Source organism: Scatophagus argus, chromosome 8, assembly GCF_020382885.2.
Source record: "Scatophagus argus isolate fScaArg1 chromosome 8, fScaArg1.pri, whole genome shotgun sequence".
Lineage (NCBI taxonomy): Eukaryota > Metazoa > Chordata > Actinopteri > Scatophagidae > Scatophagus > Scatophagus argus.
The window spans coordinates 9,965,218-9,993,166 of NC_058500.1; the positions used below are offsets into that span (position 1 = coordinate 9,965,218).

Consider the following 27,949-nt stretch of genomic DNA (forward strand, 5'->3'; position numbering starts at 1 on the left):
GTGTTTAAAAACCTTAAAATGTGTTTTTGTTTGGTGAGTATCACTTTTTAAATTAAAAATGTGTTTTTATACTTTAACGCAATGATGACAAGACCTGTGTTTTCTTATGATATTCATATGAACAAGCATTGATGCACAACTCACAAAGATAATAAAATATATATACAGTTCAGTGTTTAAGCACGCTGCTATGCCATATCTTAGTTTACTGTCTTAGAAAAATCTATAATTCCACTTTTTCTTATTTTGCAACAATATATTAAATTCCTGTTTTTTTATTGCTGCAACTTTTCTCAATTTTTAACGACATGACATGGGTCGTCTCCAGTAATCCTCCACTAGGGGGCAGTGCTGTGTTGTGATTACGAGCTGCTCTTAAACGATATGGAAACTTGTAGAATCTTTGTCACTTCTAAAGATGTAGTTGATTTACATGGCAATGCCATGTATCTCAGTATATTTGAGGGGATGATCAGCTGGTTCACAACACACCGAGTCTGAGGGGTGTTTCACTCTCGAATGAGTGACAGCTGCCGTTCTCCTGCATGGTGTGTCCACCTGTTAGATCTTCCTTTGGCCCTCTTTAATGGCTGCTGATGAATAGTTCACATGGGGCCTTGTTTGACCCGTGATTAATCCTTTTACCGTGACCGTGATTTATGTTACTACTCCCCCTCTGCTGAGCGAGCAAAAGGCTACCTAATGGTTTTTTGAAATTGGCCAGGTGGAGTGGTCTGTGCCCTAAAAGGCTCTTGATGAGTCCATCCAGCATTTGATTGTGTTATTTATCTTTTGACCTCTCCAGTGAAGATTGATGGAGCACACATACACATTTTCCACAGTGGCTTGCTTTGTAGTAGCATGCTGAATATTAACACTTGGGTGCTAGCCAGAAAAACTACAGTCTTCAGCTGTTTATGCCATTGGGCAACTCCACTGGAGCAGCTGCTTAAGGGCTCCTCAGCAGAGGCTGATGAGTGAGGACAGAGTGTTTCTTATTCTATTTCAGTGCTGTCAGAGGACTGAGATCCAGCTGATCAAAGCCACAAGCAGATAACGATAAACAAGCTGAATGGAGAGTCTCAGCGTTCGGGTGGTTGAGAGAATAATGATGAAAGACAAGCTTTCATAAAGGAAAAGACACCTAATAATAAACTGTAACCAATTAACTCCACCATCCAACCATCTGCTCCATGGATTTATACAGGGTTGAGAAAGCCACTGTTCGCTGAATCTGTTTATCATACATGTGCCTTGTTACCAACCGGTGAGATGCTTCATGTCCCTCATTAATTGGAGTGTGTGTGTGTGTGTGTGTGAGCTACAGACAGACCAAGTACGTGTGTCTCTTCAGACAGACGGCACTGTTTTGAATACAGAGTTGTTACCCGTAGACCCTGGTTTACAGGTTAGAGAGCAGGTGCAACATTGAGACGTGTTCACTTGATACCAAATATAATGCTCAGTCCTTATAATCCATCATTTTTTATTCAGCTTCAGTGAGTTAACAAGCTCAAGTACTTTCTATTAAGAATTCTTTCTTTCTTTCTTGTGGGAACATGGAAACAGCTATGTGCTATTTAAGCTAATAATTGATGAATGAATGAATGAATTATGGGGGGGAAAGAGCAAATGAAGCCAGAAACAAATAGCAGAGTGAAGGTGGCAAAGAAGGAAAAATAAAAGAGCAAAAGTGCTGTGCGTCATTTCTTGGATTCGTCCAGAATAGGATATCTGGGGGCACTTCTGGGATGTGAGGAATGAACGTTAGGTTAATAACTTTTTTAAAAGAAAAAAATGGAAGTAGTTTGGTGCATCTGTGTGTGTGTGTGTAAAAAAAAGGAGAAATAAAAAAACACGGTGAAAGAACAATTTTGTAGTGTTTCTAAATGTTAAAATAGAAGCAGAACCTTTTATTTCTACATTTGTGGGATTTTTTAAATTCCACTAAATGAGCAGAGAAAGAAATGAATGGTTCTTTGACAAAAAGGGTATGGAAACATTAACAAGTTCTATAACACACATTTTATCCTTTAGTGTGTCAATGCATGCAATGTTTTATTTATTTCAGGATTGTCCAATGCTTGATTTATTTTGGTGTAATATTTTTGAATTGACAAACCAACTTTCCTTCCCCACAAAGACTTGGTCATTTTGAATTTTCATTTTCAAGGTCCTGCTCTTACAATAAAATTAATTTGATCATGGTAAAACTGCCAGCATAAAAATATGTCATACATTTGGAAAAAATGTCGCTCCATATAGGGGAAAAAAAATCTTCCACAGTACCTTGACACAAGATAAACTAGGGCCGTTTTTATCTTCAGTGTGTTTCAGTGTCTGCTAACCTGGCTCAATAAAAACCCAAGAATAAAAACAATTCTAAACATTATGGTAACACAATGTGGAAATCAGGAGCAACGATCTCAGTTAGTTTATTCTAAAAAGACAGCTTTCATCACATTCCATACCACACCCTTTCATATATCTGTAACACACTTCATTTTTCCTTTTTGAATTTCAAACAAATCATCAACCAACTCACAAAGTAAGCCAAAAGTGTCAATATTTGCGGTACATCAGGTATTCTAAAAATAATACAGCATGTTTTCTCACTTTTAACAGTCAATTACTTATGTTACCCCAAGATTTCTTCCCCTCCACCTGATTTTGTTTGTTTTAAGTTCATTTATTTATGTAGTTTTATTTATTTATGCGACTTAAACATCATCATCATACATAGCTGTCAGCCGCTGCCTCGAGTGACTTCAAAGGTGCTCACTTCAGTCACACTGGGAATCTTGCATCCAGGTAGCTGTCATAGTGTCTCGATTTCTGAGCATTTGAAATCACAGTGTCACACCCGGGACAGAAAGCAGGCAGGATACAACAGTGACTTGTCCCTTTTTCTTAGCATCAGTGTTACAAGAGATGACATACGGTATACATTAGCACACACAAAGGACAAGCTACGAGGCCGACAAATGCTGCTACTGTAGCTGTGGCAGAATGTATGTTTCCCTCAGCAGTCACTCATACTCGCATTCCAGCTCAATAAAAAAGATTTCTAAATATTTATCTCATATAGTGCTGCTACTCCTCCCCGCCTTTCGTCATTTAAAATATTGCTTTATAAAGCACAGACAGTCAGTGATTATCACGTTAACGTCCTCAGATCCACTCCATTAGCAAAAGACTAAGGTACTGTTACAGTAATCCCAAATTTACAATTATTCTACAATGCCCATACTGTGGATATATTTTTCTAATTTCTCACTGACATACAGCAGATCAGTCACAATACGGAAAGACTGACTGTTGGAATGACATTCAGTTTGACGTGTTCTCGTCGATGCTTCAAACCTACAATTCCAAAATTAAAGTCCTGAGAGGAAAATGCCGTGTGACCTGTGGGTGAAGAATTGTTCGAGAATTGTTTTCGTTGCAGTCAAGGACATTTAAGACCAGCTTTAAATCGCTGAGCAGGCTCAGCGTTGTAGCATTACATGGATGGCGATTGACCAGGAGTTTCCACTTTATATCCAGTGGCCCAATGGAGGTGTTGTCAGACCAAGTTTTCTTTCACTATGTATGTTTCCGCCACATTTTCAGCATCGCTGGGTTCAAAGGTTAGGGTGATGTGAAGCTGTGTCTGTGTTATTCATGTTGTGACCTTCACCAGAAGGAAGAGGAAAGACTGTGAGACAAAAAAACTGGTAACATGTAGAGCAAAAATAAACCCAAATGTGGTGATTCACCAAGATTCTGTCAAAACTGTTCCAATCCAAATGAGACGGAAAACCAAAAGGAGATTTGCTGTGATCAAGCATATACCAATGACAGGCCTACGTCACCACTTGTTTTGTGAATCTTACATCTTATCACTATGTTACAGTGGGTACCCCTGCCTTGAGCGGGGCTTTGTCTCTGTCTCAGTGTCTGTAAACCAGATTGGCTGAGTTGAATGAGAATCCTCCAGACTGGTTGGCATGTAGTCTATAGACTTGTCCTTTCCCCTTTCACTCATTGATTCTCCGCTCACATATCTGAAGACAGCAGCTCTTCCATGGCTCCTGGAGATGTATTGTGACAGGGGATAAGGGAAAGGGCTGCCAAATGGATCCAGGGACGAGCTACGAGAAGTTTCCAAAGGAGGCTGCAGAGAGAGAAGGAGAGAGAAGGGGGAGAAGGGGCGAGGCACATTATTAGGATTCACATGGATAGAAACAGCAAAGGTTACAGAGCAGAAACAGCACTCTCTAATATCAAGTTCTACTACAAGCCTGTCTCTGTTAATGCGACACAAAGTTGTTATTCTCTTGCCCTGGAAAAGCATCGGTCGCATCTAAAAGCCTTTTCAAAAGTATGGGGCTCATAACCCTCCTGAATCTGTATGTTAAACCTTACTGCCCTAGAACCTACTGAATTATCAAATAACTTACATGGCAGGCATCGCTGATGCAGGTAAAGGCTAAAATAGTGACGTATGCAATAAAAACATGAAAAAATGTTCACGTTTAATGATCAACTGCAGGTGTACAGCTTGACTTGTACCACGTTATAGTGTGCTGTTTCAATGTACGCTCTTAGTTAACGTTTGATATAGCTTCATGGCAGTGGAAGAAATTATGACATTTAACTTATCAAGTAATAACAAGCCTTTTTTCCTCAATGTCATTATCTCTTTTTCTCTCTCTCTCTAGGAACAACAGATGCGACCAGGTGGTTTCCCTGACAACTAGCCAGTTCGTTCCATCCTCAAATGACACCGAGTGGGAAGGCGGACTTTCCTTTCCCAGACTGCTGGCATTTCAACTCTAAGCCCCCCTTTCTCTTGACGGCCGAGGAAGACACGCCACCTGTCTCTAGACACAGACAGATGTAATGTGGCACTGGAGTGAACCTGAACCAGGAAATGATGGAGAGAGTGAGAAAGATACAGAGGGATGGAGAGGCATTTTAAGATTTGAGGCTTGTACACACACACACACACACACAGAAAATCGCTTCTCTGATAGAAATCCTTTTAAATGGGCTCCCAATGGAGTCGTCAGAACCAAGGTGCGGCAAAGGAGGAGGAGAGGCACAGGGGAAGAGGAGGGCATGAAAAGCAACTGGGCAAAATTTCTGCTGAGGAGAGCTGACATGTTCCTTCTTTCTGTCTGTCTGTCACGCTCAGAGTTTCATTCATATTCTAATTCAGTGCTGCAGTTCAGCTGGCAGACGCCACATGGAGGTCTGAGAAAAGCTCTGCATGGATGAGCAACATCACAGGAGCGTTTCAGAGGAACAAGGTTTGCAAGACAGTCTCCCACAGAAACCAAGGTGCTGCCAACAACATATCTTTTGAGGCGGTTGAGGGGAGTCGAGGCTTGCACTGGGATTATTAACAACGTCATCTTGTTTCAGCCAATTACCGGTGAGAATCTGAAACATGGCAGATGGCTCCACACAAAGGCATAGACCGACTCTGATGAAAATTTGATGTGTTGAGAAGCAAGGAGGGATTGGCAGTTTATTATAAAGATATACCAACAACCAGAAGACGAAAGAGGGCAGATCCCCCACTGGGCTCTGATATGAATCCTCCCTCCCAAAGCTTTCCAGATGTTACAGCAACCCCTGCATCGTTCACACTACCCTGAGAGAGCTGTGACTCTGGGCTGTGGAAGACATCATCCTTTCCTTTCACTGGCTGACTGATAGAACACAGCCTAGTCTCCCGAAAATACATGAAATGCTGTCTAAAAAGTACAAATACAAGATTGATGCACAAACGGGAACAGCTTTCCCTAACTTGAAAGGGTTAGGTACAAGAGGAAACATGAACAACAGAATGCAAAGTGCAGCAGTGAAGGTTGAAGTGCTGGATGGACCTATATGCACATTAGCATTCAACCTAGAGGCTCTGCTTTGAATTTCCACACTGCATTATTTTTCAACAGTTTAAAAACTTAAACCATGACCTGAAACTTTGCCCCAAGTTTAGAATAATATTAACCCAAAATACATGTTTTGACGTTCACCGACCTCAGGGGAATTGAAAAGTGGCTTTTGAAAGTTTGTTGGAGTTGTATCCCAAAAGTTTGTCAGTGAAAATGCATTCCAGCATGTGTATATGAAAACTTCACCACAGGTACGTGGCCATGGTTTGGCCAAATTACGCTGGTCACCAAAAATTGAGACCCAAAATACTTTGGGTCTCAATTAAAGTTTTTGTTTTGTTTTGGTTTGGTTTTTTTAATTAGCTTAAAACTAACCTAAAACATGATCTGTTACAGAGAACATAAACCAATTTAATTTACTCTTAAAGGATCATGCCAGGAAATTAGTGTAGCACTTCCATTAAGAGGGACTTGTGAGAGATGTGTTACAAGGATGGTGCAGCAGAGGCAAAGATATCTTTCCATATCCACACCTTCAGTTTACAATGCTGTTTTTCTGTCAAATATTTGAAGTCTCAAGCACAATTCAAGAAAACCCTGGTAACCTCAGGGCTACTTGTTCATACTTTAAAAAGCTCCTTTCAGAGTCATGTTAGTAATTATAAATCTGTTTCGACAGGCAGAGTAGTCCTCTGATGTGATGAGCAAGCTGACCTTTATATCTAAAATCAGTGGTCCCTTTCATAGAAATGTAGTTCTGTTGTTAAATCCTTCTCCTGAAATCATTCCATTTACAAATGAAAACACCAGTAAAACATGGAGGCTATAAATACACCTTTCCACATTTTCTATGGGCTCCCTGAAACAAAATATATCACTACATCTTTCAGACGCGTCCTGTTTTTTGAATTCATACTCTCATTTTAGCCTTTGAAGACCATTTTCAGCAATAATTTGCAATAGAAGTAATGTGATTCCATGTTGAATGTGAAATGATATTATAATGTGATTCCATGTTGAATGTGAAATGATATTATATGCACATGAGCCTGCTGCAGGCAGATTGGGACAGAAAAAAGTGCCCTACAGCCAGGGAATGAAAGCGCTATCAGATCAAGCTTTCTTTCACTGTCCATGTTCCTATATTAACCTCTTTACTCTTTTAGTCTTTTTCTCCATCTTTTAAATGTTTCACATCCATTGGCTTCTCTGTGTCTTCTCTTTTTTTATTGCTCTGTCGCTTTTCTTCTGTGTCCATTTTCAAACCTTATCCTTCAGGTGTTATTGTGCTCTTTTCATTATTTGCCACCTTAATTTTGTCTCACATACAGTATGCTATTCTTAAATGAACTTTGAGAGCACCTTTTGCTTGTAAAAGCTTAAGAAATCTCTGAACTGAGAGCATTTTACAAAGTGGTGATGTGAAGAACATGAGAGTCTTGTGTTAAGCTGCTCTATCATGGCTCAGATCAGAGAGAAACTCACATCACTTTCGCTTATTTGTATTTTCATCCTCTTTTCAACAGTTACTGTGAGATCAATATTTAATTTTTGGTAAATCCTGTGGAGATGAATCAGACCTGACAGGTGGCATGACATGAGGCTTCACTAAATCAACTGAATTGTAAACGTATCAGAAGGATTGCTCAGGAAGAATAGCTGGACAGTTGTTTGGTTGAGTGGACTACAGTGTGAGTCAAAGCAGCCTTGAAAATAAATTTGAGATCAAATTCTGCAGGTGCATTAGCAACTCTGTTTCTTTCTCTGATTCTTCCATTCTTCCATAATTTCTTCTCCACACACTCCAACACCTACTGTTTGCCGGTCTCAACGTGAGCACCTTTTCTACCAAATTTTAATGGTAATCCATCGAACAGGTGTCAAAGCTTTTCTTTATTTCTTTGGGGAAAAAAAAGGGTCAACCTCATGATGGCTCTAGCTGTAGGATCACAAAAGTCAATAGGCTTCATCCTCTGGAGACCATGAATAAGTGTACAATATTTATTTCATGGCATTCTTTCAAATAGTTGTCAAGAAATTTTAGTCTGGATCAAAAAGGTGGATTGACGAACTGACTGACTCTGCCATTTCTAAAGGCACAAATAAGGTTGACTAAAGTCACTTGCATACTGCATAAGTTGTTTAGAGAAAGTTGATGCTTAATCTTAATATTATTTCTGAATAGATCATATTCATTTAAGTTGTTTTCAAGAGTGAGATGCAGAGAAATGAGTTAGCTTGCTGGTTGAACTTTGCTGAGGCATCAGTTGTCATGCTGTAGATAATGACAGATCCGACATTTTATAGTAAGCTGCTTTTTTTAATGGTTCAGTCCACTCTCAGACCTTCTTCACCTCTGCCACGTTGCAGCATTGGACCAACCCCATTATCAGCCCTTCAGACACTTCCTATCCCTTCCTACCTTTATCACCTCTGAATGCTCTCCAGCCCTGTGAACCTCAGGTGTTTTATGAGGCTACCAAATTAGCTTGCCCTTATAGCTTCGAGTCAGAGCCTGCTGAACTGGCAAATTGCATTTGCATTGCTCTATTAATAGAAGTGTTCAACAGCAATTTAATTCTTTCTCCTCAATCAGTCAATTGCATCTCATCTTTTAAATTTAATTCGATTTAATTTGATTCAACACGCTTGATTGGCGTTCACTAAATGTCTAAGAGGAATGAGCTAAAATAGTAAGAGAGGAGTTTGGGTGTCCTGGTGATTTGCTGTGACATATCTGGTTCGAGTCTGGTCAGGCACCCTTTGTTGCATACGTCCCCATTCCACCCTCATTATGTTTCTTGTGAAAATTCATAAAAGCCAAAAGATATTCTACAAAGGCAGTTCAAGCAGAGATATTCAGTTGACTTGTTGCCTAGCAGTGCTGAGCCTCGGTACCATCACCAACTCAAAGGAAGGATTGTTTCGTCTGTGGTGCCCATACTTTCTTTTCCTCAACATTTTTTGGAAATACTTTGTTTAAACTATTTTAGATTGTGCCCTTCAATAACTTCAGATAAACTGATTAGATTTTCAAATGCTATCTCACGGTCAGGAGCCCGTATATATGACTTGCTCAGTCTCTGTAGATCACAGGGTTGCAGTATCCTTATCTTTTATATCACGTCTATCTCTTTCTGTCTCCACGCACACACACTCTGTCTCTCTCACTCACACTCTTTTCATATTGCTGTGGGATTGTGGAGCTCCCATAAAATCTGTGGCTCAGATACACAGTTGATGTTGTGTCTACAAAAACACTTTCAGGTCCCAAAGGTGGACCAAACGAGAGATTAAAATGGGCATCAAACCCCGAGTTATTTATATATTGTTGTCGAGCACTTACCTCAAAGCAGACTGCAGTGAGTAGGAAAACGGAGGGGGAAAAAGCAGTAATAGCATCAGCAACTTGAATGATGATCAGAAAGTGAGAGTGTGAGTTTGTCAGATTGCAAAGACCACTTCATGTACTTGTTAGAATGCTGCTGCTGATTGTAAGAGCCCTTCCAACATCAGCTCCTAATGATCAGTTGATGGCATAACAGCTTTATTGCTCTGCCTGAGCTAACACAATATTCTTATTTGGTCAGACCCACTAATCCCAGAGAAGATTGGAACATTTTGAGCAAACGGTGACAGTTTAGTTTTTTAGTATTATTTTTGCAGGAAAGGTTCTGCTCTTCAGTTTGCAACACGAATGATAAGCGAACAGTTGAAACCTCCAGACATTTTTTTTGCGCCTTCTTTGAGTACTGAGTTACTAGACACCACATTAACGACTGAAATGCCGAAATGATTATCATGCACAAAGGAAAACAAAGGAGTGAAATAGCCAGAAGGTGCTCAGTGCATTCGCAAAACGTGAACATGGGGGACTTTTCTTCTGACTGGCGGGTACCTATGTAACTACAGGGCTCTTCTTTGGACATTTCACTTTAAAGACTTGTAGCCGTCAATGAACACAGAAAACAATCATCTGCAACAATCACTAACATTTAAAACAGGCTTGGGAGAAGTCACATCAAACCGCTGAATCCAGGTAAGCAGTGATGGACTCAACCACATTATTGATGGCTGGATAATAAAAGTGTTTACTGAAGTCATCATTCACAGGGAACAAATCAAGAGCTGCCATCCATAAAACCGCACACAGCCACAAACAATTGCAGTTCATTGCCAAACTCCACATATGTCACAGCAGGCATGCATGGTCTCAGACTGCCTCCTTCCAATTTAGCCAAATCCAACTGGTCTCCACTTGTTTGTCAGTTTCTTTTCTTCCCCCCCTTACAAAAACTCAATTACTCACAGAAATACAAACAAACATGGTTGCTCACGTGCGCCATCTTGTTACTTACTTCTACTAAGGAGCTGCAGGTTGCGGACCTCCTCTCTAACCTGCAGCTGGAGGACTTGCTGGAGGACCTCCTGCCGCAGCGTTTCCTGGACGATTCCCATCCTTTCCAGCTTCTCCCCGTTCAAACGCAGCAACGCCCGCCCTGCCGGAAGGAGTACATGGAGGAAGTTTCTCAGCTAATTTAGAGAAACAGAATTTTTTCCACACAATTATTATTACCACCAGAGCTAATTTCTAATTTCATCAAGCCCATGTAAGCCCATATTTGTCATTTCAGTCAATTCAATGAATAATAACTGCTTTAAGAGTTACTTTCTATGAACAGCCACAAGCCAACAATAGGCAAAATCCCTTTTATTCTCTGCATACACTGAATACAGGATTAAATTTCCCTCGGGGAGTTAACCTAAAATCCAGATACAGATACAGTAGATTAAACTCCCAAAGTCCAAAACCCAGAGACTCTTCATTTACTATCATAAAGGAGAAAGAAAAGCAGAAAATCCTTATATTTAAGAGGCTGGAACCAACAAATGTTTGACATTTTTGCTTGAACAATTGTGAAAGCTCTACTCCCAAACATAGCCCTTTTTAATATTCTTCCCATGTGCATGTAGATTTCTGACATACCTCAAGCCCACTTCACAGGGATACTTTAATTAGACATTTTGTACGAATGTAAGGGGCTTATCTATTACATGTGTGGAGAATACGTTTGCAACTGTATGTTTGGCATTTTCTGTGCAAATAGGTGCATTAATGTTTAAACTGCTTAAAAATGCTTAAACTCTTCACACAGTGTTTAGCACATTGTAACACTTTGAATGAGAGTCAGGAGAGACCATCTGAAAATGTTTTAAAACAAATATCTTGTCTCTCTCTGTGACGGTAGGATTTTCACCCCACCCTCGACTGGTCAAACGGCATGTATCAGTTCTGCGGAACATCAGCTGATGCTGTGCCATTGCTACACAGCTTTGTTGCTGTGGTTAGGATGCTGTAAATGCTGTAGCTTAGAGGAATGTCACAATAGTTTTTACAGATAGTTTTAGAGGCAACTTGCTAAGGCCTCAGTCCACTGAGGATCACAACAGACCCACAGTATATCACACTGTTACACACATAGATCTGTTCTTTGGCCCATATGGCCTGGTTATGAAATATAGCTTGCGACTATCTATAAAGGATATTTATATTTCATGGGCTCAGAGATGGGACAAAGGACAACGGACTCTAATTCTCCTTTCATCATTATTTTTTTTTCATTTTGTTCTTGTTTGCCATGTTCTCTGCTTCCTGTTCTTCTCTTGCACTCTTCAAACAGACATGCGTATAACACCTGTGGATAAATTTTGGAACAACAAATGTGGTTTAATGATTGTGTTCCATCATCTACATTTTGAATCTGTGTGTATGGTTGTGTGTGAAAACGTGTGTGAGACATTGAGACTGAGAGAAAGATACTATTTACTAGTGTATTAAGTATGCCTGCACACATAACCTGGAGGACTTTTTCCATTTCAGTACATTCATAATGCACAGATACAGTACAGAAACAGAAGGACGGACAATAAGGAGAGGGTACTGATGTCTACAGCAAAGTAAATGGGAAGTGAACTGAACGAAATGAAGAGTGAGCAGCATGAGTAATAAGGCTAATTATGATCTGGGCATCGCACAGGGCTGCTGCAGGTATGATGGATTCCTCCTCTTTCTGCACCTTCGAAGGACATAGCTCCCCTATGCACAGTAACGTGTGTGTGTGTGTGTATTACTACAAAGGAATGTCTCATATTGCCTTGATGTTTGTGTGGGTGCAGCTTGGTTGTAAAAGCTGTTTACTGTAGGCAATGGCATGTTAAATGTGTATGTCCCCAGGGTTAACTGCCAAACCCTCTAATAAAACTCAGCCACAGGAAATAGCCAGGTTGGGCAATCCTCCCCATGCCACACACCTGGCTAATTGCTGCATGATGTGAGTGTGAATGTTGGGTTTTTGGAAAGTTACAGAAAACGTGGGACGCAACCCGACTTCATTCTGATATCATGAGACTGTAGGGGAAGCTCTTCAACCAATCATCATGCACTAATAACGCATACTGGCCCCTTCATACTTTTATATTCCTGAAAGGAACCAGGTTCATCACCAGTTTATTGTGCCTGGGCTTACAGAGGGACACATAAACTGACAGAAAAATGTACGACTCAGTTGACTCTCCTGCTGATCCACACGCTCTCACAAATCAATCTGCATCTCAGCCTTTTCCAATCTTCATTTTCCTCATCCGTGTTTCTGTTCCACTGCTATAAGTACCCTCTGGAGGTAAGCTGAAATGAAATTCAGCTCAAAAAAAAAAAAAAAGGGAACATTTCTAATTTTTAGAAAATTCAATTTTGAATTGGATCACTCAAAGAAAATTTTTGGTTATCATGAGAGTCTACAAGGCCCCAACATGGAAGACAATTTTTGTTCACAAAGCATTGTTAAAGTTAAGTTATTCATACTTTGTAGAGACTACTCAACATTGTATCAGGAAGCAGCAGTAATCATGATTTTTGTTTTCCATCCCAGCTCTTTGAGATATGATACATAGCTCTAAAGGGGCTATGGCAAGCCAAATGAGGACAGAACTGAACTGTCAGCCAGACATTGCCTTACAACCAGATGGGCTGCAACAATACAGACAATAGCTACCTCTACTGTGGGCAAGTCTGCACTCCCTGGGAGACAAAACCATGACAAACCAGTTAGCTTTCATCGTGGTTTAATGGATGTGTGTGTGTGTGTGTATACATGTGGTTTAAAAGGACATTATTGACTTTTCCTCAAGGTCCAGGTGCTCTCTGTTTCTAGCACAGAATGGAACAGCACATTTTCTGTGAGCACAGGTGTCTTGGGGTTACAACAACAATAATTTCCCATTTATTTTGTGCACAGTTTCAGTAATCTTTTAATACACACACTCTTTTGCACACACACACACACACACACTCATCAGCGTCTTCGCTCCATCTCCCCTACAGCCCTTTTGTGTGTGCTTGCCAACAGCAGTACCAGTACGCCCTAGAAAAACCACTGTCCTTGATCTGTGTATGCATGTGTGTGTGTGTGTGTGTGTGTGTGTGCATGGGTGTGTGTGTACAAATGAGACAAAGCAGATGAATGGAGCTCAAATCAATTCCCCTCAGACAGACTTAATACAGCTCCTAATAATTGCCTGCAGATAGAGAAAGTAGTGCTGTCAAAGGGAGAAAAGAGACACAAAAACAAAAGCTGTTTCAATAGAGATCGCTTTTCTCAATTTGGCTTCAAAATAAATTGCTTATTAACAATGTCTGTGGGCAAATGGGAAGCAGTTCTGGCTTGGCTAGGACAATAATGACACTTAGAACTGTCTAAGAAGCAATCCAAGGAGGAGGAAGGTAAAGACTTCCTTATGAAAGAACAACCTTTAGATTAAACTTTTGATAGCAGACCAACCCAGTCCATGTTGTCCCTGAAGGCCTGTACTGTATTACATTTCTTTCAGCTTGCATATACAGTAAGAATAAGGTAAGTCTTTAACCCTGTAGTCACATTTATTTTTCAATATACGATCTTCATACACTGTAACTTCTTTATGTGCCTCCATATCTGTCTCACCTAAAATTTACACCTGGCATAAGAGTGTGACCTGCACCGTGATATATTACCTTGATGAGGAATACTGAATATGTGCAAGGTGTAAGTTCATGTCTCAGCAGCTGGAATGCAATCCGGTCAGGAAGACCACATGTGGAAGTTATCAAGCTTGTTTTTTTGATCAGATCTCTGTAAAAGCAATCTATACAGCTTGCAGTCATGAGAAAGTATCTGCACATAAGCCGAAGACAGCGGGTGACAGTTTATTGACTGTCTGACAGTGGAAATTTTCCAACCTGCTGACCTACAGCATGCTTGCAATTTCTTATCAGTGTCGACAGAACGTAGACGAAAAGAGAAATGCATCCATAAAACAAGATGCATGATCATTTTTTTCACAAAATCACATAAACACCATTTTCATTTTTCAAGCATTGAACTTCACACTTCTGTCAGTATAATCTTACCCATTACTTATACTCTACAGGAGTGCTGAAGGTTGCATTTGTATCATAAATGTAATGTAAAAGAGACACCGAAGACGCTGCACTCATCTCCCCAGGCAGCTTGTTCCACTGTAATGGCACCCTTATTGAGAGAATGAGAGCAACACAATTACTTTAGGGTCACTGAGCTAAGATGATACAGAAACAAAATTTGTTTCTCGACTGTTGATTAGACCTAACATCCGTTTTGTTTTGTTTTTTTGTATGAAAAAGCAGAGGATTCGTATGCAGAACAATTTAATGATGTGATTCTTTGATACTGACCATATGCATCAACAACAAAGGGACATATTCACCCAACATTAGCACAAGAAAACACAGGAGCAAATAAGCCAGACAAAATGGAATCCAGCTGGACATCAGCAAGTGAATACATAATAGGAACTGGATCCAAGCCTGTCTCTTTCTCCTCCTCTGTTTGAGAATACATAAATAAAAATGATCAGATCAGAGCTGCTGTAACCATGAATGACGGTGGCAGTATTGTTAACCCTGAAGCCAGTGTGGATGTATGTGTCTGTATGCCCCTGTGTGCGTGCATGCAAATGTATGTGAGTGGTGGCTGACCCTACAGCAAAGAACTGCAATCTGTTCTTTGAGAAACAAAGAAAAAAAAAAGAAGAAAAAAAGACCGTCTGGTCTGTCAAGGCTGGGCATGTGTGGTGTGAGTGCACACCTGTTCACTGGTGTTGTGGTTCGTGTTGTTTGTGCACTTGCACGCATTTGGGTGCATGTGCTAAGAAATAAATGTGTGTGTGTGTGTGTGTGTGTGTGTGTGTGGGTGGGGGGTGTTGTTTGAACTTGAAATACGAAAGCCGACCATTTCCATTTTTTCTACAGCTTTCTCTTTCTTTTCCAAAAATAGGCTGCACTCCTTTCGTTACCTCACATGAATGCCTTTTAAATCTCCTTTGGAGAGATTTGGGTGTAAACCTGTTTCCACTTGAAAAAGCTAAGCCTTGGAACCACAAACCTAAAAATAAAACTTGCGTGACATTTGTTAAGCCTTTTATGGCATTGGTTTGCATGTCTTAGTCTATAGACGCTTCACTTATGGCTGTTCTTAAAATAGGCAGAGGTCATTGAATGTGGTCTGAGGATATCACTGTCAAGCAATGACATCGACAATTTATTTCTGCATTATTAAGAGTTACAACGATGAAAATAAGAATAGAATCACGGTTTCAGTATGAAACAATGATCTTTGTGCTGTGTATAGTAGGCTACCTGTGATGGCGTGATGGGAAAAGGCCTCTACATAGGTCAGGTAGTTGTGAGGACAGTGTTTCTTAAGCCACTTGCAGACATCCTGCTGGGTCCACAGCACCACTGGTTTGGAGAGACTGGACAGAGTAGGACTGGTGTGGTACACAGTGAAGGCTTCTCCTGGGCGCAACTGAAACACACAGGAAGCAGAAAACTTTATTTTATACGATGCAATACAGCGTTTGTGTGTGTGTAGATACAGTATTAGCAAGACAGAGCCAGTGAGAGTGGGTGTATGTATGCATTTGTGGTAATATATGATGCAAGATGGAGCATTTCTTTTTTTTCCAATAATCTCCCTGCTCTAGCTCAGGCTGCTTAAGTATACAACATGCTGGATTCTCTCATTAATGTGAAATTAGCAGGGATGATGTCTTCTAATGCCACAGTTTGCAGCAAAATCCCTTCTGGTAGTCTTGTGAATCATACCTAGGAAATATGCAGGGTGGAAATAAAGTCACGTAATGGAAAATAGCTAATTAGGGGTCTATGCAGTGTTGTGTAGTCTGTGGTGTTAATTCATTTATCACATGTACAAGTGAAGAATTTACATTACCTTTAACCATTTAAAATAGGAAAAGGTTATAGTCTTCCCTTGTGTGGAACAAATGAAATTCACATTATGAACTCAAATGTTTCCCAAATTAACAGCGAACATAAGGGTGGGAAGCTTGTAGGACCAGAAGGGCAAACAGATGTTGTTCTTTTGACTGTAAGGAGTTCGCACTTTTTCACCTTTCAACTCCAATTTAAAGAGGCAAATGAAAAGCTGCTGTTTCAACTGCATGACCACATTTTCTCACATGTGACACATGTGTCTTGATATAATAAATTCCATTCAGTATAATATCTCTACCAGCATGGGTTGTGCAGAATTGTGGCTAGTATGGTCTTTTTCCAAATGTAAAGTTTTCTTGACAGCAGTACATTCGTTATGCAGTCAGCACCGCATTAGTGTGATTTTATCATTTTTATCTTTCAACTGTGTGAACACATCTTTATTCCTCTCATTTCTCATTCTCTCACTCTTAACACATCTGATCCAGCATGTTGTCTCTGTGTGTCACAGCCACGTGCAGGGAGTTAATATGGGGATTAATGAAGTCATAACCAGTTCATATGGGCCAAAAACACAACCACTTGTCCCCTCAGCTCTCTCTCTCTCTCTCTCACTCTTGTGGGACATACTCTCATATTTAATCCATTCATTCATGCCCTGACTGAGCCAACTCCACAACAAAGGCTTTGGCCGATTTTCTACAGAAAAACAGAACTGCTGCCAAATTTTCCACTCCATAACTGCCTGCATTTAATGGGATTATGTATGCTGAAATGTCATACACACAAATGCAACTTGCACACACTCTCGTAACTTGTAATAAGCAATGTTCTCCCTACCGGCTCTTATTAATGACACAAAGCTCCCAGAACAACTTCACATCTCAGCACTTAACAAACACAGGTTTATGACTATTTACATCTTTCCTGCTGCTGAAATGAGATCTCCTCCTGTCAATTTAAGCACCAGTCAGCCATGTCAAGTTTTGGCTGGTCCATCAGCTAAGTGCGATCTGCTTTGTAGGCATTGAATGAAAACAACTCCACTTCTCTGCTCCATGTGTCTGCTTGTTTCCTAATTACACCCATCCTTCTAAGCCAACTCAATGGAGCACTGAAGCCATTTTAATAACCCAAATTTACTGCTTGCCCCCCCATCATTAATTGTGATTGAGTTGGGAGAGGTGTGGAAGTGCTCTCTCTTGTGCATGATTGAGTATGGAGGATAAAAATTCTCCCTCATCTGTGGATAGTCACAATGTGTTCCTGCAGTGCAGCTGCAGTTTTGCTGATTTAGCCCCTGTTGTCTCTACAGTCCTCATATTAGCAAACAGATCTTTGTCTACATCAAGTCAAAGGCAACATGACCTCCTGTTTGTACTCTCATGACCAAACAGAGAAATGTTTGCTATTTTGGTGCTGAGTTTATTTTGATCAGCACACCGCAAGTTAAGCAAAGTAAAGATTTGACAGGAAACAGAAGAGACAAATGGGATGACCCAAAGGAAGTGGCCCAAATCAGAATGGAACCCAGGTTTTTGCTAAGGACTCAGCTTTTTTGTACACTGACATTGTTCCTTAAGGAAACAGTTTAACATTTTTGGGAAATGTGCCCAATTGCTTTCTTTTTGAGAGTCAAACAAGGAACTTGTCTGATGTCTGTACAGTAAATGCAGCCCTACAGCTGGAAACCCTTTGTTTCCAGTCTTACTGCTAAGCTAAGCTAACTGCCTGCTAACTGTAGAGTTGAATATATTATTCAGACATAAGTATATTTCCCAAAATGTTGAGCTATTTTTTAAAAAATAGGCCCCTAGGTTGCGTTTTCGCTTATTGATGTTTATCATTTGCGTAGTTTAATAAGAAAAATACATTTCTCAATACAAAACATAGTAAGTTACTTCTGAAGCAATGATTCAGTCACATAACCAAAGGAAGACTGGAAATTCATCAAAAGCAAATTTGTGTCATTTAGAGTTGCTTGTCAATAATTCTGGATGCATCACTGTCAGTTTTTCCCAGTACTGACATGTTTCAAAAACAGCACTTCTATCACAGACACTACCAATATGACTCCTTCTGTTGTCTGTTTTGTGCGTTTGGTGTGTGCTGCCGTTTCAGTACACATGTGTGCTGCCTACATGACGACCGGAGAGAACGGATTCCCTACTGGCTCCGCAACCCATAATGTTGTAAAATTAGAACCTAAAAGTAGACTTTTAGGTTCATAATAATCCTATTTCTATGAGAAAACACATTTTAAAAAATAAAAGTGTATAGCTGCTACTAAAAGATGACCCAACAATCTGTAATAACTTATCTTTAATAGCACCTAAGCTACACAGTATTGCATCATCGCAGAAGGAATAAAATAAAGTACCTAAGCTCCACTGAGGCATCATTTAGTACCCATAACAAATCTGGGATACAGATTTTTGCATATAAGTTGTGACGATTAATTACTGAATATTTCATGACTTGCATTTGTTGACAGTTATTTAACTGTGCAGTATTTGTCATAAAACACTGAATGAACTACAAAGCCAAACAATGACAAACAGAAAGACTCTTTGAGTGAGTAATGGCCTTCATCATCAAGAGGCCAGACAGAAGGGAAATGGAAGGATAACTCCCCATCATTTCTCCTCCTCCTCTCCTCTTCCTTTCCTGCACTTCTCGCACCGTCCTTCGGCCATCCATCAGACTGTATCTCCTCTGGCCAGTTCTGTGCCATCTCTTTTCACCCTTTAGTACCTCCCCCACTCCTCCCGAGACCTACTTCTGTCCAACGGGAGGAGCTCCCTCATTCATTACATACAGAAGGGGAGATGGAGCTGTGGGGAAGGGTAAGCATAAGCATAGAGGAGGCTGTATATGGAGCGGAAGCCTAATGAGAGGTGGAGGACAGAGAGGATGGAGAGAAAGAGGGGGAAGGTAATGGATATGCAGTGATATGTTGTAGTCAGCAACAAAATGGATGGGACAGAAGGCGAGAGATGGGCCTATTTTTTCAGATTCACATTGAAAAAATAATTGCTGAAAAGTAAATGCTGTCATGTCTGTATGGCAACTATGATGCTACAAGCCAGGAGCCATGTTAGCTGAGCTTAACATAGAGACTGGAAACACGGGGAAACAACAGCTAATCTGGCTCTCTCACAAGGTAAAATCTGCTTAGCATAAACTGCATGAGGTCACTGCACCCAGAAACATGAATCCCCATAAAACCAAAACTTGCCATTTTTAATGTTTTTGATCAAACAAGTTATAATATGTTCATGTGTCTGTGTATGTCTGCTTGCTCAGGGGTTCAGGCTCTGGGTTTCTGTAAAGCAGGGGTGCTATATAAATAAAACTGAATTGAATTGAAATTGAATTAGTTAGCATTCAAGGTTCCCACAAAGAGGAATATGTTGTACCCTGTGGGCATGAGCAGACTGGCTGATTCCTGCACTTTATGTTAAGCTATAGGAGAGTGGTGTCAATATTCTCACATAACTCCCTTACTGATGTGAAATTTTGAAGAAACAAGTTCGGTCTTTGCACCCTGACTTTTTTCTTCTCTATTGATCATTCTGCTTGTATCCTCAAACAGCTTATTTGTCCTTCCCTGCTTATTTTGTTCTATCATGTCTCTTAACTCCCGCCACCCACTTGCTCCTAATAAATTTTATCCTCTGCCTGCCTGACACCCTCCCTCCTCCATCCCTTTCTCTTGTTTCCTGCTTTCGATCTTTCTTCTGCCTTGACTTCTGAGCTACTTTCTGTCCATTTAAGTTCCTTTGTTTCTCTTTGTGTCTGTGTGTGTGTTTGTGTGCGTGTGTGCATGCCTGGCCTCTCAGTGTATCTAAATCAGGGATTAGCCAAAAGTCAGGGGAGCGTGGGGAATCCTTGCACATTCACTGTCTGTGACCGATAACACCTCTCTTCTGATGCCTGCCTCTGTGTCTCCACATCCACACCCTGTCTGAGATTGATCGATGATGCTACACCAATTAGCAGTAAAAATCTGAATGTGTGGACATGTGAGAATACATGTTTTATGAGCTCACACCTGACTTTTCCCTCTCTGCTCTGCATCTTTTCTTGCTGTCATTTTATTTCTCCACAGGACACTAAACACTCCTTCTCTATCTTCTCTGTGTGCTCTGCTGTCTAACTTAAGAAGTCTCTCTCTATCTCCTCTTCTGCTGTACCAATCTATCGTTTGCTTGCTGTCATTATAGAATCAGTTCTTCCATTTATCTCATCTGTCCCAAAGACCCTGACAGATCCTGACAAATGATTTTTTATATCTCCTTCACTACTCTCTCCCCTACCTCTCATTTCATCTTATCCTTCATTCCTCTCATGTCAGTAACACCGAATCCTCCTGCTTGTCTGTGTCTGTGGTTTCTGTTGCATTTCTTAGCACCCTTGTATTTCCCACTGTTCGGTCCAGTCTCAAACATATACATTATGTGTTTGAGTGTGTCATCATGATTCCCAAAATGTTTACGTGTGAGCTTTTCTGAGTGTCTACTCGACTGTTCCTGTGCAAGAGAGTGTGTGTGGCTGTGTGAGCTGCCAGCCTCTGTTAGCATTCTACAACTCAGCCTTTGGTTGTCCTCAGGACTCTGAGTTTGTAAATGTCTTGCACTCATGCGAATGTGAGCGGGCTCTCAGTGGGGGGACAAAGGGCCAGATGGGATTTTCACAAAGCTCTCTATTTAGCATGAGTCAAACATGTCTCGGACAGAGCAACATATCACTGAGTGGCAGGACAAGGACAATACAGGCTAAAGCATTTCTGCCTCACTGCCCAGGAGCTCTGTTATGTTTCTCTGTGTATCTTTCTGCTGTGTCAGTTCCCCACAGCATCATCACTACACTAGCATAGCCATCAACCATCACTGAAATATTTCCAAAAACTCTTCACAACAGTATAGGTAATACACCACATAGACAAAAGTATTGGGCCACCTGACCATCGCACCAGCAGGGACTGTAATGACATCACATTCTAAATACACAGACAGCTTCACAGCTATAACAGCTTCCACTCTTCAGGGAAGGCTTTCCACAAGATTTTGTGTTTCTGTGGAAATGTTTGCCCATTCATGCAGTAGAGCATGTGTGAGGTCAGGCACTGATGTTGGACCAAAAGGGCTGGATCACAATCTCTGTTCCAGTTCATCTCAAAGGTGTTTGAGGCTCTGTGTGGGTCTGCGAAGTTCTTCCACGCCAAACGCATCCAACCATGTTTTTGTGGAACTGTTGCCGCAAAGTTGGAAGCATAGCAAAAGGAGTGACTTGCAACAAAAACGACTCATATGATGGTTGTCTGCGGTTCCACCTTCATAGTTAACGTTTGGTTAAGTTTAGGCTAATGATGTTACGGTTACAGATGGTCAAGCTTATAGGAAACCAGCGAGAAACCTGGTGCTGCCTGTTTCAAAGAGGATGCATGCAAGCCATGACCGCTGGTATCAAGTCAAAAGTCCAAAATCCTCTTGGTACCGTGGATGACTGTACAACGTTTCATGGTAATGGACCACAGTGGTGACTGATAGACAGACCCCTGTTGCCAAATACAGAAAAGATAAATACAGTTAAATAGAATTTGGCATTTATTTAACAGCCGACAAGCAGGACTGTCACAACAGTAGCAACTAATAGTGGATTCCATATATTAATCGAGTTGCTGGTTAAAATAATGAGCTAAGCCCCCTAAAAATCAAGACTGTATCTTATTAATTTACTTAAAAGGAATGATCAAAGTTTTGTGTAGAATATGTGTGTGTTTCCTCGCTGTTAGTTCACTGCTCTGTGTTGGTATCAGCTGAAAAGGTCAGCCACTGTGTTCCGTAATGAGACAGGAAAAATAATCACAGAGTGGTCTTTCTAGTTCGCCCTCCCAGCAAGGGAAATGAATTGTGAATAAGGGCCTTATTTCCTGTAGCATCGGCATTGCCACTAATTCCTCTAGCAGACTTGGTTCTGATGTTGTGAAAGAAGAAGACATGCTGGCTGCTTTTACTTCCTAATTTGTGTCTCTGTTATTCCACCTATTCCCCAGTCTCATCTAAAGGTTCAACTGCAAGCTGTGTGTCACACAGCAAAATGAGCCACCCACAAACCCCTCCCCTCAGCCCATCTGGCTATCCGAACAACAGCCAATTCAAGGATGACACAGAGGGTGTGCCAACAACACAATGAGTCATTATTTGGAAAAATCCTATTAGCAGATAGGTCTGCATACAGGTCCACCTGCAGCAATCCAACATCATAAATGAGCATATAACCTCGATTTTCACAAGTCATTTAGTCTGTTGTCACTGAGTCAGTGGATGCTGGTGTGGGGTGACATTGTTTCCCCTGTTTACAGAACAAATTAACTTGTTTTAAGCAACATTTTCTACGCCCTCTGGAGCAGGAGTCGGCTTTATTCTGTCTTGTCACACAACTCACTTCCTGTTATTTTCAGAAAATTACTCAAAAATGATCCAAAGGATAGTCAACACGTGGAATTATCACACTTTGTATAATTTTTGTGGTTTCAAATAATATGGGACATCTCTAATAAAAGCCATGTTTGTGCATCCATAAACACAGCTATAGATATCTAAAGTTTATGTCATTTCTGCTGTTACTATTTAATGTGTCTTCTGACTGTCTGGTCTTTATCAACATATTTGTGTGTGTATGTGCATTTGTGTGTGCACAGCAGTTTGCATATGAGAATATAATGTGTTGTATTAGCTTTGTTAAACAGATAAGGAATATTCCCCAGGTCCCATCTCATATACAAAAGCTGAGCTGTGTTTCACTTAACTGGTTATGCACACATCAGCTGTAATGAGGGAGTAAGTGTAATGGAGAATAATCTCATCATCACTCCTGAGAGAACTGGACACACATACACACACACACACACACACATCCACACACTCATGCGCGGCCATAAACACACATTCTTGAAATTACAGATGCACAAATGGACATTGAAAAATTTTGTGAAATCACAGGCACAGCAGAGAGAGCTGGACTGCTCTCCCAGTTGTTGAATAATGCATAAAGAGGCTTGTTGCCACAAGGAAATGATAAGCCTTACTTCTCATGGTATAGAGGAGGTTTAATTATCCAGTCTCTGTGTAATCACATGGAAACAGCTTCCCACTCGTCTTTTTATTAAGCCTTTTATAGCTTTTATAGCTGAGGGGGCAACCTTTTATGAATTATTGAACACTCTTGCAGTGCATATGTACAACTTACTAACTCACTGTAGCCAACTTTCTTAAAGGCAGTGAGGGGGGACACTAAACAAATGACCTCCACTGGGCTATCTGCTCTCTTTAATGTGAGGAGTGGGATCCAGGAAGGAAGCTGTTATGTCATATGCTGTTTTAGGTCAAACACAGGCGGAATGCCTTAAAATAGATTTTCCTCTTTGTTTTGCCTCTCTGCACAGATGGGATTGCATTTTGTACAAGAGCAATGTGTGGAAGTAAATGATGCTTTGGCTGCTATGCTTACATTATACTGCTGAGCCACTGAGCCACCAACCAGGCATTCCTCACTAACAAGTATCCAGTGCGTACACTAGTCAGTTCTGTACAATTTGCTGATGAGTTTCAGGAAAAAAACACACACATCTGTGGAATAAATTATATTTTTTGACATATAGGACAGATAGCATTAATTATATATTCAGGAGAGTCCATTTTCTATGCAGTATGGGCTCCTTTGTACAAGCATCATTACATCAGTAGCTGTGAGCTAACAGTTCTTGTACCATTCCCCCGTTACGCAACCAGTCCCTCTCTGGTGGTATCTACCACAGGTTCAGGTGAGACCAGCTAACATCATGTACAAGATAAAACAATTAAACTTCCTGTTACCACAGATACTTGACAACTAGAGATGCACAACCAATGCTGACGCACTAATGTTCTCTCTCTTGTCTGTCTGATGACAGCAGATTATCTGCCACAGTGTGCACATGGTTTCCCCCCCACCCAAGTCATCTTCAACTACTCAGTGAAAATATTTCACCGTCAAGTAATTTAATAATAAAGTGAATTGTACTATTAAATTTAAATTATAATATAAGTTATAAAATAAGTATATGTTCACTATAGTTATGATGCTGGGTAAGTCTTTTCTGTACTGTGTACAGCTGCAGGTAATTGTTTCCTGTGTATTTATTATTTTTGAATGCACACCCTTCCCTTATCCTCACGTGCTTTGCACCCTCTATACCCTGTTTGCTGCTGTAATACTGTAATTTCCCAGTTAGGAACTAATAAAGGATTATCTCATCTTATCTTATCTTAATGGCTGTACTAGTAGCACTAGTACCCTGTGATCAGACAGTTTTTACAGAATTTCCCCTTGCTTCAGTTTGTTCACTTTGTTATATACTGTATCTTCATATATACTGTCATGTATCTTCATTGTGTCCAAGACAGAAGAACCTTTTGATTTCCATGAATGGAATGACAAGTGACAACAAGAAACAGAATTTTAAAAAGTTACCACTTTACAGAATCTTTTTTTTTTAATCTTTCTTTCTATTGTGGACAAAAATAGAAATTTAATAGAAGAGATAGAAGAAATACAAATCCAGTAAATTATACCATAAAATGACAAAAATACACTACCGGTACTAAAAACACTAGTTGAATCTGTAATTGGCTGAACTGACCGCAAGCTAAGGTAAAATGTGATTACAGTGGAAACTCTTAAAATAGATTGTTAGAGAATAGACATGTTTTCTTTTCCTCAGTAGCTGTGATTGCCCAGTGGCTGGAATTTATTCCTTTTGAAAATCAGTGACAGATTACGTGCTAAGCATTTCACAGCTTTCTTTCCCTTTCTATATTTGTTATGGCCCAACCTATCCAAATTCTGAGCTGTCCCTTGTTGCCTTCTCCACTCTGGTCCATTTGTGTGGACGTCTTCGTACCTGGATGCCCTCTGTGCCGGGCTGCTGCAGTAGTTTGACAGTGCGCGTGTGTGCCGTTTTCTGGCCTCGGCCGTCGTGCCAGGTCAGGTTGCTGCCTCCGGCGCGACGCGGCAGCTGGTAGCTCAGCTCCTCAGCAGACACCGTGTGCTCCAGGGAGGCACGGCAAAAACTGAAGCTGGACGCCGCTGAGAGGAGGAGTTAAAGAAAGAAGAAGAAGAGGAGAGATAAATAAGGAGAAGGGGAAGAATGACACACTGATAAGCAACCACATTGTATTGTCTTTGTTTAAGGCGTTTGCATAAACACACTGTCTGAAATGAGCAACAGGAAAACCTAAATAAATAATTGATAATCCTCTAAGAGCTTAACAGACTGCGTTCACTCCAGATTACATGCTCTGTGTACTGACTCTCATACAGCGACAAACAGATGGCTGTTTTGGTGATGGTGGTGGGCAGCGATGCTACTCCACTGTGATCTCCAATTATGCTGAGTGCATATTCACGGAGGCAGTGCAGGATTTTTGGAATTGTGTCTCTCGTACGAGATTAATCTTTGATTATTTAAATCCTGCATCATGAATATTTGATTCTTTTTCTTCCCTCTCTCCGTCTATCCTTCCCTCCTCACCCTCCCAGGACTGAGTATTATCTTTGAGACAGTGAAGCAGGACAAGCTGTCAGTGCAGGGTCAGAGTACAGTTCTGTAAGAGCGATTCAGCAAGTAGGACAGGCTACTGTGCTGTGTTTGTTGGTCATCTGCGGCGGTGAACTTATTCCAAAAGGGCAAAATGCAGCCATTGCTCTTTTCACTTAGGTGCTAATTTACCCATAATGTGAAATAATAAAAGAGGATTTGACTGCACGTCAGCCTCACACAACAGAAACAGAAAGGAGTCAGTGGAAGGGAGCAGATAGTTCAAGGAAATGCATTTAAAAGAGGAAGAGACACTTTGGTAACACGGTTATTGTCAGATTTCTGCACAGCACAGAACTATCGTGGTGGGAGAGGATGAAAGAAAACTGCTCATACATCATTACAGATGAAATAATTAGATGTGATGTAAAACCAAACAGAACCTAGAATAAATAAGTTATATTTGCAATCAAAGATTCTCTTTCTGAGCCTTTCGGTTCCAAAGACACCATTGATAAACACCAGTGATGGTCCAAGAATCTGCTAGAGTAGAAATCCTCACTTTTAGTAACAAGCTGCAGGGTTGCAACCTCCTCCTGTTTTCTAACTGGATCTCTCCCTCAAATCATAAGCAGTTTTGTGAGTGCACTTAAATGCAGAGACAGAGACTGAATTACTGATGATGGAACTAAAAGTAGAACAAGGCATAATGAATGTTGCATTCATTACTTTTAAATATGAAAAAAGTCTCTTTACGACAGAACAACGTGAGAGCATTCTTTGAGGAAGGCCTCATTTAATCTCCAACAAATGATTTCTTTTTTTTCCCTTCTCCTTTGGGACCAGATTTTAAAAAAGAAGGATGGGATTTGGTTGAACGCTTTGTCTCAAGTTATATAAGATCTTTCTGACATGAATTCATCCGTTTCTTAATTATGTCACTTTCTTTAGGTGATCTTAGGCCCTATAACTTCTCCTACTTCTTTCTACAAAAATACAGGTGTACAGGTGAAGATCCAAGACATATCCTGCCAAAAAACGCAAGTAAAAACAAACAAATAAAACAATACAATTGCTTCCACCAACACAGAAAAACAAGCTCTCTTGGATCATTCATATTTTAGAACTGCACATCAGACCACTGAGACTGACTTGTGAGAGAAAACACCTGGTTGCCTTTCAGATGAGTTTAGTATAAGGCGCCTGTTCAAGTGAGCAGTGCTGAATACTGAGTTCACGCAGCCATGATGGAGGAATGAAAAAGAGCGTGGAGATGAAAAACACAAAGGCCTGTCAAGAATCACTGCTGTGTAACCTTTTCTGCCACTCTTTCCCCATTTCTATATGTTGATACTTCTGTGTTTTCTTATGCAGAAATATCTATTGTTACTCCCTCTATCTCTCTCTTTTTCTGGTTGTCAGGTCTTTGGGGTCGTTGGAGCAAACCAAGCCCAGCCCTGATGTAATTACTGCCAGTCAGCGTGAGGGGGAGGAGACAGGAGGAAGGAACATGGGAAGCTAAGAGCCTTGCAACCCTAAAGACCTGCCAATCTAACAGAGAGATACAAGAGAAAATACAAAAGCAAGAGCAATGCGGACAAGAAAGGGAGAGTGAGAGCGGTGCTGTAAATTGGAACTAGATTTGTGCAAGCTGACAATAAACTGATCAAACTGTAGCGAGTTTAAAGAGCTCAGGGAGGAGGCAGGGAGACACGTTAATAGGCCGCGAAACAACTTAATTTCACAAGCTGTTAAAGACAGAGCTTTCCAGTTATTAGACAGAGACCACTCACTTTATAGACAGCACGAAGATGAAGAAATGCATCGTGCCTTCCCACCAGTTCCGTTGAAATCTCAATCTCTGCCACATCGTCAGAGCTTGCCACCTCCAGCCGTCATAAAACAAAGACAAAGTGCTCATTTTGCAAGCTTCAACAGACTTGATCTGCTTAACCCCCTGGCACGGGATATGGCTGACAATTTAGAATCAGCCAAAAGCGATTAAATACCTCCCGACTGACATCTCTTTTGAAATGACATTGAAGTAAATGCTTTCCTGGTTGCTTTCAGAGTCAGGAAGCTTTAAGTAAATGCAATATATTCTAAATGAGACTGAATGAATGGATTTAGCTGCATTAAAGCTCAGAGTCTTTAAATGGGTCTTTGCATGCT

The 27,949-nt window shown here is 40.6% G+C and overlaps 1 protein-coding gene across 1 annotated transcript in view; it reads right to left on the reverse strand.

Moving 5' to 3' along the window:
* Window positions 1-1,864: 1,864 nt before the first annotated feature.
* The window catches only part of samd10b (sterile alpha motif domain containing 10b), a 43,846-nt gene continuing 17,761 nt past the window's right edge, over window positions 1,865-27,949 (reverse strand). The window contains exons 2-5 of the mRNA XM_046398115.1: window positions 25,142-25,326; window positions 15,598-15,766; window positions 10,244-10,384; window positions 1,865-4,156 (exon numbers count right to left, since the gene is read on the reverse strand). Coding sequence (XP_046254071.1) covers window positions 4,134-4,156; window positions 10,244-10,384; window positions 15,598-15,766; window positions 25,142-25,326 — 518 coding nt within the window. The 3' untranslated portion in view covers window positions 1,865-4,133. The remainder of the gene's footprint in view (window positions 4,157-10,243; window positions 10,385-15,597; window positions 15,767-25,141; window positions 25,327-27,949) is intronic.